The sequence below is a fragment of the Balaenoptera ricei genome, chromosome 20 (genome assembly GCF_028023285.1).
Source record: "Balaenoptera ricei isolate mBalRic1 chromosome 20, mBalRic1.hap2, whole genome shotgun sequence".
NCBI classification, from domain to species: Eukaryota; Metazoa; Chordata; class Mammalia; order Artiodactyla; family Balaenopteridae; genus Balaenoptera; species Balaenoptera ricei.
Window position 1 is genome coordinate 22,939,909 of NC_082658.1, and position 13,101 is coordinate 22,953,009.

At 56.2% G+C, this 13,101-nt stretch overlaps 1 protein-coding gene across 1 annotated transcript; it reads right to left on the reverse strand.

The window, feature by feature from the left end:
* Positions 1 to 5,026: 5,026 nt before the first annotated feature.
* On the reverse strand, positions 5,027 to 12,472 carry C1QL1 (complement C1q like 1). The gene is made up of 2 exons (XM_059907377.1): positions 11,802 to 12,472; positions 5,027 to 6,254 (listed from the first exon to the last, which is right to left on the reverse strand). Exons 1-2 carry the CDS (start codon positions 12,396 to 12,398, stop codon positions 6,075 to 6,077), a joined length of 777 nt encoding a protein of 258 aa, XP_059763360.1. The 5' UTR covers positions 12,399 to 12,472; the 3' UTR covers positions 5,027 to 6,074.
* Between the last annotated feature and the right edge of the window lie 629 nt (positions 12,473 to 13,101).

Here is a 13,101-nt window from a genome sequence, read left to right on the forward strand (position 1 = left end):
ATCTTGAAGCCCTGGGTGGTTTCTTATCACTTTCTGGCTCCTCCACACTGAGCTAGGGCCTGGCCCAGATGAGGTATTCAGTAATGTTAAAATGAGCAGAGCAAGTAGAGACCAAACAGATGGGTTGGCCAGGTCCTTGGGGGTATCCCTGTGCTCTTACCCCAAATTGGAGGCCACAGAGCAGAACAGTGGGAGAATCCACATTGGAGACTCCATTCTTAATACTTAGCTCTACATCCTGGGTACCTCAGACCAATCTCTCCCCTAGTGCCCCACACTCACTTCGGGTGGGAGAAAACCCAGATGTCTTCGTTTTCTTCAGTGATGATCATCACCGTCCCACACATTGAAGTGCAGCCAAAAGAATTTCATTTTCATTTTTATTTATTTATGTATTTATTTGGCTGTGTCAGATCTTTGTTGCAGCCTGTGGGATCTTTTATTGCGGTGCGTGGGCTTCTCTCTATTTGTGGCATGGACTCTGGGGCCCACGGGCTCAGTAGTTGCAGGGCGCAGGCTCTCTAGCTGTGGCACCCGGGCTCTAGAGTGCACGGGTTTAGTTGCCCTGTGGCATGTGGGATCTTAGTTCCCCCACCAGGGATCGAACCCGTGTCCCCTACATTGGAAGGCAGATTCTTAACCACTAGACCACCAGGGAAGTCCTCAAAAGAATTTTAAATCACAGGGCTTAGGAGACTTGCATCTGCATTTTGCTTTACAACTTACAAAATATTAATAATTTCTTACCCACTGCTTCATAATGGCCCTTCAAGTAGATAATTTTATTAGGCCCATTTTATAGATGGAGAAACTGAGGCTCAGAGAGGTGAAATTTCGTTTCCTGAAACACTGAACTGGGCCAGAACTTGAGCCCAGTTCTTTTTTTTTTTTTTTTATAAATTTATTTATTTTATTTATTTATTTTTGTCTGCATTGGGTCTTCGTTGCTGTGGGCGGGCTTTCTCTAGTTGCAGTGAGTGGGGGCTACTCTTCGTTGTGGTGCACGGGCTTCTCATTGCGGTGGCTTCTCCTGTTGCAGAGCAGGGGCTCTAGGTGCGCGGGCTTCAGTAGTTGTGGCGCATGGGTCAGTAGTTGTGGCTCATAGGCTTAGTTGCTCCACGGCATGTGGGATCTTCCCGGACCAGGGCTGGAACCCGTGTCCCCTGCATTGGCAGGCGGATTCTTAACCACTGCGCCACCAGGGAAGCCCGAGCCCAGCTCTTTGACTCCAATTGCTGCAGGTCTGCTGGGTCCTGCTGTCTCAGGTTCTAGCTCTGCCCTGAACCAGCCCGAGCAACCTTGGGTTCCTCTCTGGGTCTCAGTTCTTCCAGCTGTGTAATGAGAGTTGCCCATTCTGTGGCTTTGATTCTCAATTTTGGCAGATGGGGCAAATGGGTAGCATGTGGAAAGCATGGGGGCGGGGAGCCCTCTGGTCCCTTTTCTCTCCAGGCCCCAGCTGCCCCCTCTCAGTAACCCTTCCACCCCCACCCAGTCCCAAACATGTATAGACTTTTCACTTCCACTTTATTATCACTTCATTTGTAGGATTTTAAGGTTTATTACCGGGAAGGAAGCGAGGAGCTCACACCTCCAGTTCCGCTTTTCAAATATACCTTCATCGCTTGTGAAAATAACCTTATGAACAGCATCTAACCTGCTACAGCTTACGGGGGTACCCAGATAAGTACATGCAGAAGGAACCAGGGCAGGGGAAACAGCATAGCTAGCTGAAGTAGTGCAGCCTCTGGACCCCTGGGATTTTCTCCCAGCTCTTGGGGGTCCTGGAGCTGTTGTCAGGGTCAGCAGAATGCGGGTGAGCCCCAGAGTAGCCTTGAGCAATTGGTCCTTGCCTCCTGCCTCTTCCTCTGATGTTCAGAGACCCTCCGGGACACAGCTCCCGTGCCTCCGCGCCTCCCCTGTCCCCTGGATGCTTGTCCAGGATTGATTCTCCAGGCAGCTCCCCCTCTGAGCAGTAAATGAAATATCGGTTACCAGGAGTGAGGCGGGAGGCAATTAACCCCTAGACCTCACCATGGCAGATGTGTTTGCAGCAAGCTGAAGCGGAGAGCCGAGCGCACCTGCCTGGCCTTCCTGCAAAGTCATCCAATTAGGGTAGCCCCCAGCGGTGGGCTCCTGCCGCCCCCTCTGCTCCCCGTGACCCCGGAAACCAGGGCAGCACCAGCTCCGAGGGCTGGCAGATGCCTGGGCACAGGATGGCCTGCCATTCCTCGTGTGGGTGAGCTCCAGGGGCACTGCCATCCTCACACCCCTTTGGCAGGGACATTATTCGTTAATTAATCACACATCTTTCTAAAGGGGAGGCAGCCTGGGGAGGCTTCTTCCTTCCTTCCTCCAGAGTGGGACCACCATTCTGCCTGTCCAGCCTCCTTTCCACCACCTAGCCAGCCCTGCCCCGTAGAATGTTTCTGTGGCAGAAACTCCCCTGACAGAGGAAGAGGCGAGACACATGCCCTGCTTTCAATGAGCCCCCAGTTGGATGAGGAGACAGAGTTTGTCCTTCAGGGAACCCCCAGTCCCAGGGTCTGGTCTCAGAAACCCTAGTTTAATAGAAAAAGCACAGTGTCTACCCTTGGAGCCACTGAGAGGACGGCCACAATCTTTGCAACTAGGAAATGGCCCCTCCTCATCCCCAGTCTCTGGAGATACACGCCTTGCCCTCAACTGAGTCAAAACACTGTCTTTGAGGACGCCCAGTCTGATGGAGGAGACACAGTCTTGCCTTCAGGAAGTTTCCCATTCTGAGGGTGGAGACATAGTCCTTGCCCTCAGGTGTCCCAAGTCTGAGGGGGAAAAAATAGACTCGCCCTTGGGGAGCCCCTGTCTAATGGGGGAGACACTTCCCCAACACATTCCCCGGCAGCTGGGATGCTGCTTGAGTGACAACCAGCTGGCAACTGGCACTGCCGGACACCCCCGGTGCCCTGCAAAGGAAGAAAAAGTCCTTGGCTTCAGTCCTGTCCCAGTTGTGTCACAAACTTGCTGCATGACCATGGACAAGTCACAGATTTTCTTCAGACTATGATTTCCTCATCTGCGACATGGAGATTTTAGGCCCATCTCTCAAAATGACATGAGGATCAGCCAGTCACCAGAAAGAAAAGAAAGCAGGCCAGCCAGCCTGGCTCTCCCTACAAAAATGACTAACATGCTTTTTGCTGTAGCAGAGGTTCTAGACCAGTCCCTGTGGTCTCTGGGGAGGGCTGGGGAGCACCCCCAGGTGTGGTGGCTGGGTAATTTGGGGCCAGTGTGACCATTAAAGAATCACAGGGGGCTGTGGGTGGCACTGGCGGGGGGCGGGGGCAGGAGGGGGGCTGCTGGCTAATCTAATCACTCTTCCCAAGGAAACTCTTGTTCCAGCTAGACCTGCCAGGGGTTTTATTGGGTTTGTGGGAACCCGCAGATTTCAATCTCCAGACCCCACAGGGAAGGAACAAGTATTAAGCTAATTTTATTAAATGGCCACAGCTGGAAGTAGGGGGATGTAGGGGAGAGAAGACAGGATAAAGAAAGTCATTCAAGTCTGCCAGCCTTGACAAGGGTCCATACATGGGGCCTGACTGGGAGGGAGGCCACCCCTCCTTCCTGTCTCTCCAGCTGAGCCAGCAGGGGGAGGGGAGGCCAGATGGGACCCTTCCCTCAAGCAGAGCCTTGGGATTCTCCAAGAGGCTCACCCCATGGCTGCTGCCCAGGGCAGATGCTTGTAAATCCCATCAAGCCTCTGCAGGGCAGCGCTGGAGTGGAAGCGCTGGGCTGCCCCAAGCCATCCTTCCTCCGTTCTGCTTTGGAGATCCCAGATCTTTATGAAATATGGCATGCTGTGTAAGAGCATGGTCTTTGGTTCAAATACTGGCATTTGCCTCTTCCTAGCTCCGTGACCATGGCAAATTATTTATCCTCTCTGAGCCTCAGTTTCCTCATCTGAAATGGATAAAACGACAGCATCCATGTTAAAGGGCATGGGAGCATTTCTTGCCAGTCCACTCCCACCCCACACATATTTCCATGAGATAATATTTATAAAGTTCCTATATGGGGCTTCCCTGGTGGTGCAGTGGTTAAGAATCCGCCAGCCAATGCAGGGGACATGGGTTCGAGCCCTGGTCCGGGAAGATCCCACATGCCGTGGAGCAACTAAGCCCGTGCGCCACAACTACTGAAGCCTGCACACCTAGAGCCCGTGCTCTGCAACAAGAGAAGCCACCGCAATGAGAAGCACGTGCACTGCAACAAAGAGTAGCCCTGCTCGCCACAACTAGAGAAAGCCTGAGCGCAGCAACGAAGACCCAACGTAGCCAAAAATAAATTAAAAAAAAAAAAAAGTTCCTATGTGGTGTCAGACACAGAGTGGGTGCTCTCTAAATATTAGCTATTATGATTTAGGAATGCCCTAACTGTGCAACCGTCATGGTCCCAGTAATAGGAGGTGAGGGAGGCAGTGACAAGGCAAGGAGATTTAGTGTGTCTCCAGGGAGCAAGGGCTTCTCGGATTCAAGTGCAATCACAGAACTTGGTGACTGTGTCCTATTTTTGTTTTAAATAAATTTATTTATTTTATTTTATTTACTTTTGGCTGTGTTGGGTCTTCGTTGCTGTGTGTGGGCTTCCTCTAGTTGCAGCGAGCGGGGGCTACTCTTCGTTAAGGTGCGTGGGCTTCTCATTGCGGTGGGCTCTCCTGTTGCGGATCATGGGCTCTAGCTGCGTGGGCTCAGTAGTTGTGGTTCGCGGGCTCTAGAGCACAGGCTCTGTAGTTGTGGCACGCAGGCTTAGTTGCTCCGCGGCATGTGGGATCTTCCCAGACCAGGGCTCGAACCCGTGTCCCCTGCATTGGCAGGTGGATCCTTAACCACTGCACCACCAGGGAAGTCCCTGTGTCCTATTTTTAAAGCTATTTAACCTCTTTGGAAAAAGAATAAAATCTACTCATCCAACCTTCCAGGGCTCTTGGAAGACTCAAGTGAGATGACATACGTGAAAGCCTTTGACAAACTTTAAAGTGATGCATAAATAATAAAAGCTGTGTTTATTGAGCATATACATGATACCTCTTTAATCCTCAGTCAAGTGAGGTAGGTTAGGTCTCCTCACCTACATATTATAATGAGAAAACTGAGGCCCAGGGGTGAAGCGCTTGGGTCAGGGTCAACCAGCATTTAATGCAAAGCTTGCTCCTTTCATTGATGTCACTAACCCAGAACTGAGTTAGAAAAGAGTGACACGGCCAGGATTCTACACCGTGGCACTGGGATTGGAACCTGGGTTTCCCAACTTAAAACTTGCTGTGCCTTTGGAATGCTGATGCTGCTTTCAAGGTCGAAAAGTTGGAGCTTTTCCACCCTGGAAAATGATGTAACTGGGTTGCCTCCTATTCCAGCTGCCCAGGCCCACTTGGACTGTGGTGGGCATTGGGCCCCTCGGCCCACCTCCTCCTGGAGCAGCTCTGGCTCTGGCGCCTGGCTCCCCCCGGATCCATGAGAAGCTTTCAGCAGACTCATTCCCAGCCTGGAGGAGGGCAGGGTTCACGGTCCCCTCCTGCAACTCCTCTCCAGGGCACAGTCGGAAAGCCAGCGGGGTAGAAGTGTTTTATTATAGCTTTGGTCAGACGGGGCGCAGCCGGCCAGGGCTGTAGCTGGGAAGCCATCCAGCCCCCAATACACCGCTTCCCCAGGCAGCGCCACCCCAGAGCGGGTGGGCAGCGCATCCGAGCACCGGGAGCGACCCCGCCGAGACCTCTCCCCCAGCTGGGGCGGGCTGGTGGGTAGGGTGGGCAAAAACAATCCTATTGTACAAATATACAGCACGGGCCAGGGCGGGGGCGGTCGACACCGCCTCCCGGGGAACCGGGACGGGGCGCGCTGGACCCGGCTCTGCGGCGAGACGGCAGGAGGGCTAGCTGCGGCCCGGACGGTGGTGAGGGCAGGCCGGGGGCGTCATAGCCGGGAGAAGCCGGCGGCCGTGGCGGGCAGCGAGGGGGTGGGGGTAGGGGGACGGGTCATCCTCTGCTCCGCCGGAAAGGGACCTCCGGGGGGATAGGGGACGGAGGGGTCGCGAGGAGCTCAATCGGAGTAGATGATGAAGCCGGAGAATGTGCTGTATTTGTTGCTGTTGCCGCCGTGCGCTTTGCCTCCGTCGAGCTTGATGAAGACCTCGTCGCCCGCGTCCAGGTGCAGGATCACGCTGTTGCTGGCGTAGTCGTAGTTCTGGTCTGCGTCCTGGGCAATGGCGCTGGCCCGCACCTGCGGGGTTGGTGGGGGTAGGAGAAGAGGGGTGTGTGTGAGAGGGGAGGGGAGGAGGAGGGAGAGAAGTGGGGTCGGGGAGGGAGGGGGACCGTCAGAGGTAAGGCAGCTACCTCTGGAAGCCCCCAAAGCCCCACCTCTAGCCCCATCAGGGCTCTCAGCCTGCTTTTCTCCCATCATCCCACCACTGCCCTGTCCAGTCATAACTGTGTGTTTTGGGAAGGGGTTACAGAGGAGCCTTGGATTTCTAGGGCAGGTATAATCTGGGTCTGAATTGGCAGTCAAGGTGTAATCGGCCTCCTTAACTCCCCTAGGTCTCACTGTCTGACTTCAACAATGTTTCCAGGATGCCCCAGCCTGGAACTCCCTCCTTGCAGGAGGAATTCTCTGGACCCCTAAGGGATGGAGGGCCATCCCCTCTCTCACCATTGGTTCCTCTCTGCCTTATTGTGATAATGATGCCTTACATTTCAGCCACATCCACCTGTTCTTATGTCAGTGGATGGACAGGAGGGCGCCCCTTGGCCTTATAGGTTCAGGCCTGGATCAATGCCAGGCTACTAGTAAGCAACCACACTAGTACCAGGACCTGCTCTGTGGACGCCTTGCCTGAAGTCCATTCTGGAGTCTTTCACACCAGAGCAGTGAGATGGAAGGCCTGGTAATTACTTCCCCTCCCAAGGCTCAGGTTGGGCCTGCATCCCGCCTCCAAAGAGCTGTAGCTATACCTGTGACTACTCCCCGACCCAAAGAGGACTTCTGGCTCCTCCTGTATCACCCCACGGTGGTAGAAAGGGAGTGGATGGGAAGAAGGGAACCAAGCCTTATATCCTTCTGTGATCCTCAGTCTGATCTGATACCCTTGCTGGTCCTTGTTTTGATGGAGGAGGGGCGGGACAGGCAGGACGATGGGGCAGGGGAGCACCAGCCTTTGGATTTGAAGCCTGACACATCATTTGGGGGGCTCAGACTATAATCATAAGATATTGAGGATGTGGGGTGGTGGACAAATTCCTTCCAGGCATTCCTTTCCAACCGCTGAGGCCAGCGCAAGTCCTGAGCCACCTGATCTGGGGCCTCTCCAGGATATTCTGGGTGGAGAATGGGAAGAGAGGAGCCATCTCCAAGTTCTGGCTTGTGGTGGAGGGAGGCTGCATTGAATGGGGTTCTCTCAGCCAGGCTCCTCAACAGCCCCTCTCCAACCTGCCCCTTCCCCGAAGGCAACTCCCCCAAGGGCTGACAGTCAGGGCTGGACCAAGCCAAATTAGGGGAGGGACCCATCCTCCCTCCTGGACGGAAGGCAGAACTGTAGATCAGCTGTGCCAAAGCTGCTGACTCAGCAGCAATGCTGCACCAGGAGGACCCGACATATTTGCATACAGTCTGCCATTTAGAGCCCAGATCCTTTCAGCCCCTTTTCTCCCCTCAAGCTCTTCTTCCCCAACCTGGGAGGGAATTGTTTGGGGCACTCAGTTGGGAAAACTCCTGGTCCAGCTAAAGGTGGTGGAAAATCAAATGAGGGAGAGATGCCATCTGCCAAGGAGCTCAGTTTCTCCGTTTAGAAAATGGATGAGAAGATCCTGGCTCACCACTGCCACCAGTGTAGATGCTTTTTGACAGTGAAGGAAAAAATTTTTAATCTTGATGGGGCTTTGAGCTACTAGGAAAGAGCTGAAAACAAGCAGCCAACTCCTGTATTGTTCCCTGGGCCCTAATCCTGGTAGTATTTATTATTACACATGCATTTCATTATCTTTACTAATAAATTACTATTAATAACAATTATTTTTATTACCCAGATTAATTTAGCCTTAACTCATCAAAACAGTGTGCTTCTTAACAGCCAAATCCATTAGAATACCGTCATCTGTCATCAGGAATCTCCTGGTGATGTGACAGGCATCAGAACTGTTATGTTTATGTTTATTATTTATTCATCACCATGATTGTTGCTGTGATTATCCTAACTATCCACGGAGGCAGGGAGAATTAATGCTCTTCCATCCTTAGACAGTGGGGGATCCAGGAATGGAACCCAGGGGTCCTGATTCTCTGCACAAGACTGGAAACAGTTGAGGCACCCAGCTCCTCCTGGGGGCCGAGGGGAAGTTTGGGGATTTGAGGTTGTCCTGGAAGCAGGAAAGCAAGTCTGGGGCATGTCAGGAGGGGGCGCTATAGAAGCACCTCTTCAAGGGCTGCCAATAAAGGAAACTGAGGCAGTGGTCTGATTAGGGGCCTGGAGTGGGGGTCGGGTGGGGGCAGAGAACCCAGGAAATGTGCCTCTACCCCCAGAGCAATGCTGGGGTTTTGGATGTGCAGGTGTGGCTCCCACAGGCAGCCAGCCTGGTCCACAGGAGACTTGTGCTTTCACACCATTGCTGGGTCCGTACTATGCCAGGCACTGGTTCTGTGCTGTGAAAGGCATTAGAGGCCAGAGAGGACAGCAGGGGGCCCCTCTCCCCCCATCAGAGAGGCTGATCTCCAGTTAGGTCCTTATACCATGGTCCCCAATTTACACACCCCACCACTTCTCACCTCACTCAAACTCTGGTGTCCAAGCCCCTGCCCATTTGTAATACGTGTCTTCCCATAGGCCCTGGCCTGTCCCCACACAGTCCCCTCTTCTCTAGCCCCGTTTATCAATTTCACGTCCTCGCCCGGCATGTGGGATCTCAGTTCCCCAACCAGGGACCAGGGATCGAACCCATGCCCTCTGCACTGGAAGCACAGAGTCTTAACCACTGGACCACCAGGGAAGTGCCTGAACTGTGGGTCTTAGAGGGAGCTGCAGGGGGCTCACCTCACCCAGAGCACCGGCCCCAACCTAGAGTCCCTTCCTCAGGCTCCTCAGGTCCCCATGTCCTAATGACCCAGGCTTAGTGCCATCAGGCTGTGCAGTGGTGACCCAAAGCTACCCCTAGGTGGAGGGGCTGGTGGGCCTCATACAAGGACAGAGAGGGGGTCTCAGCACCAGGCAGGAAGGTGGTGACTCCCCATCTCCCCATGTTGCCCAAGGAAGGGCCAGGGCCCAGATGCAGCTCTGCCTTCCGGAGGAAATTCTGGAAGCCTCTCTGCAAGGCAGGAAGCCAGGAGGGAAAAGCACAGAGCCCAGGGTCACCCCTGGACTTGAAGGCGTGGGAGGAGCAAGCCCCTCTTTTCTGTTCCCACCCACTGCCCAGCCCCATCAGTTTTTTCTCCACTCACTTGAATGTCCACCTCTGAGCCAGTCTTTCCCTACACTTGACCTTTTCATTTTCTCCCTAGTTGTGTCTCCTCACCTTGGGGACCCAGGTTCACCTTCCTCTCCCCCAACCAGGTTGGTCTGAGCTGGGGCAGGGCCCATTGAATCTCGCCCTCCAGCCGACACATCTGGGGACAGGAGTGTCAGTGGCCTCCCGATGCTCCTCCCACTCAATAATCGCTGGGGTGTGTTATTGTGTGTTTACTACTGTCTCCCCTGCACAGATCACGAGGTCCTGGAGGGCAAACAGACTGAACCTCTGGAACCCCAAACCTGGCTCCTAGCAGGGGCTCAAAACTAATATAAAGAATGACCAGTGAGATTAAAGGAGTCTCTTGGACAATCTGGAAGAAGTCACAAAGGATGTAGGGGAGGACCAGGGCCTATCACCCCACTGCTTGTCTTGGATTTTTTTATGTGTGTGGAGGAAATGGTCTGAGTAACTGTTAAAATGCTGGGTCTCTGAAACCCCTGGTTAAAGCCACCTCATTTCTTCTACCAGCCTGTGGTGCCACCTCCTTGTCAGGCTCTGTCAATGTCCTGCCCCGGGGGGTAAAAAGAGGCTTTTGGGTCAGTTTCACCTCCCTGAGACTGAAGCAAGTGTTCTTGCCCCAAGCACACACCATCTTTGGGGCCTCCTCTTGTCTCATCTCTGAAGCCCTGCGGCACCCTCCTGAAGTAGCGCAGGGTCTAGGGCCCACTGGTGGCCTGGTGACCACCTCCCTATTCAGGCAAGCTGGGCCCCCAGCCCCCAGAAACCTCAACTTCATGCCAGCCCAAACTTTCTTTAGGAAAGGAAGAAATTCCATCAATGAAGGTGACATTGTTGCATCCCTTACCAGCGATTAATAAGGGGAATTGCGGGGCTGTCTGCAGAGATGGCCCTAACTGGATACTAGGGCCTCCCATTTGGTCAAGAACCAAGGACAAAGAGGAGAGACACAGGAAGCCTGATAGACACAAGTGGGAGAGAGACACCAAAGAAATAAAGAGGGGGGTTAAACCCAGGGGTGAGGGACCAGAAACCCAGGGAGAGACAGATAGGACTGGTAGACACAGGAGAGAGGCCAGCACAAGAGATGGAGAGATAGGAGAGAGGCAGGGGAGAGGCAGAAACCAGAGAGAGCAGGCATGGGAGACAGGGCAGGGGGCAGACCTACAAGCACCTGGTAGGCTTTTTGCTGACTCTCAGGCCTGTCCTTTCCCCCATCCGCCAAGCCAGGGTCTGCCTCAGGGTAGTGCTGCAGTGGGAGGGGTTCCAGCAGGATCTTGGGTCTCAGTCGCAGGAGATTCCTTCCCAACTCCCATCAGCCTAGCTTTAGTTCTGATTGGCACAGACACCTTCTTCCACAAGGATGCTCCACTTGACTACCCCAGGGGCCCCAGGCCACCGTGGTCTGGGAGCACTGAGAAGGGAGGGGGAATCAAAGCGAAGGGAGCTGGGTAAAACTGTCACCCTGGGGCAGGGTTAGGTCAAGATTGGTCCCGGGGCAGCGGTTCCAAGGAGAGCACGAGGCATTGCCGGTCCCAGGTACCAAAGACCTCGTGAGCTTGGTGCCTGCCACTCTGGTCTCTCCGATGGGGATAGGGAAGGAAGATGATCCCCCAACACCCCAGGAATCAGGAGTTGCAGCTGGGAGGCAAAGAGGAGGGGAGTTTCCACCTCTTTGCCCTGCCTCAGGAGGAAAAACTTTCCCCCCCAGGCCGTCTTCTTGTGCGGTTAGCTCTGACACAGTGGGAAGGGGCCGCGCAGTCCCGGGTTTTGCAAAGGGTGTCAGATCGGCCCAGTGGTCCCTTCCTTAGGGCGGGGGATGTATTGCAGCTAAGGCTTTATACACTCGGCTCCCTTTGCCTTTGTGCGCAAAACATCTCCTACAGCTCGCCTTCTCCGCTTGCGCGCCTAGCGCTGCGCCCAGGCGCCCGTGGGCGCCGAAGCTGCCTTTCCCCATAGCCCATCCTGATCCTTCCCCTCATCGCCAGCTGGTATTAACCAGAATCCCAGCTCTCAGATGCTGTTTCCCAAGGGCCAAGCCCCCAAGGGCCAGTCCGCGCGCCCGGGAGCCCTGCGCTCTGATTATTAGTTGGATTTATCTCCCGCATTTCCATGCCGCAGGTGGCCAGCGGCATTTGCCTTGGAGCCGGCGCCCAGGAACCGAGGAGTTAGGGGTGCCAGCCAGCCTGGACCATCTCAGCCTGTAATGCCTAAGCCGCTCCAAGGGCTCCATCTGCGCCCTTCCGTACCCTTCGGCCCCGGGCTCCCTGGATGCCCTGCCCCCAGGCCAGCCCCATGCCCCCGCCGGGCCCACCTGGCCGTTCTTGCAGAGGTCCGCCCACATACTGGTGCCGTCGCCGCCGCGCATGAGGACGTGGTAGGTGAAAAAGTAGGTGCCGGGAATGTTGCATGTAAACTTGCCGCTGGTCGCGTCGTAGTTGTTGCCTAGGTTGGTGACCACGTCGTCGAACTTGAGCACCTCGTAACCCTCGTGAGGGTTCTTGAGGCCGGCGTAGAAGGCCACGCGCGGCACCGTGGTATAGGTGGCCGTGCTGATGGCGCCGCTGCCCCCCGCGCCCGGCAGCCCGGGAGGGCCGGTCTTGCCCGGCTCACCCTTCTCCCCGGGTGGCCCCACAGGACCCGGAGGACCCGGGTTCCCCGGGGGCCCGGGAGGGCCCGGCTTGCCTGTGCGTCCCGGCTTCCCCTGGGGGCCCTGCACCAGCGTGGAGGGCGGTGGCGCGCCGCTCTGCTCGCTCAGGGCGTCGCCGCCGTCGGGCCGCGCGCCGGCGCCGGGGCCCCGCGCGGGGTAGGGGTCGCACACCATGCGGCAGGTGCCCAGCATCTCGTAGTGGCCATCCGGGCCGCCCGAGCTCACGAGCACGGGGATGAGCACCACCAGCACCAGCAGCATCACCACGCCCGCGGCAGCTGCCAGCAGTGTCTTCCGGCCGGCGCGGAGCCTGGGGAGCGCCGGGCCGCCAGGCCGCGCCGTCGGGGCAATGGTGCCGGCGGGCGGGGGGCGCGGGCAGGGCGCCCGCGCTCAAGGGCGGTCCGGCGGGGCTGAGGGCATGGGGCCGGGCCCGGGGCGCCGCGCTGCGCTGAATGCGCTGCCGAGCCCAGCCGCCTGCTCCTGCCTCGCGCTTCCCTCCCGCGGCGCGGCAGAACTGAGCACGGCAGCCGCCGCCTCCTGCCTGATTCCTCCTGCCTCCCCGCGCTCAAGCCACCGCCCCCTCCGCCCTGTCCAGCCCCACCCGCTCAGCGCAGCTTTGCGCCCATGAGGGGTGGGGCTGAGGGCTGGGCCGGCGCCTAATTGGGCCGCGGACGGTAGGGCTCCGCCCACCAAGAGGGGCGGGGCCGTGGGGGCGGGGCCGTGGGGCGGGGCCGTGGGGCGGGGCCGAGGAGTAGAAGGCTGGAGCCGGGAGAGGAAAGGGGAGACTGAGGGAGACAGAGCCTCGGAAGTGGAGAGGGGCCTAGAGTCTGAGACATAGAAGAGGCTCGCATAGAGAAGGGAAGAGTAGGGACGAAAAGCGAATGGAAGAGAGGGTCATAGGGAGAGCTAGAGAGCGCCGAGAGGGATTGGGAGGGAGAGGACTCGAGGGTCGCTTACGAGGAAA

Coding starts and splice junctions, on each gene's coding strand:
- C1QL1 (XM_059907377.1), bottom strand. CDS start 12,398: ATGCTGCTGGTGCTGGTGGTGCTCATCCCCGTGCTCGTGAGCTCGGGC. Junction 6,255..11,801: donor ACCTCTGCAAGAACGGCCAG/GTGGGCCCGGCG, acceptor CCAACCCCGCAG/GTGCGGGCCAGCGCCATTGC.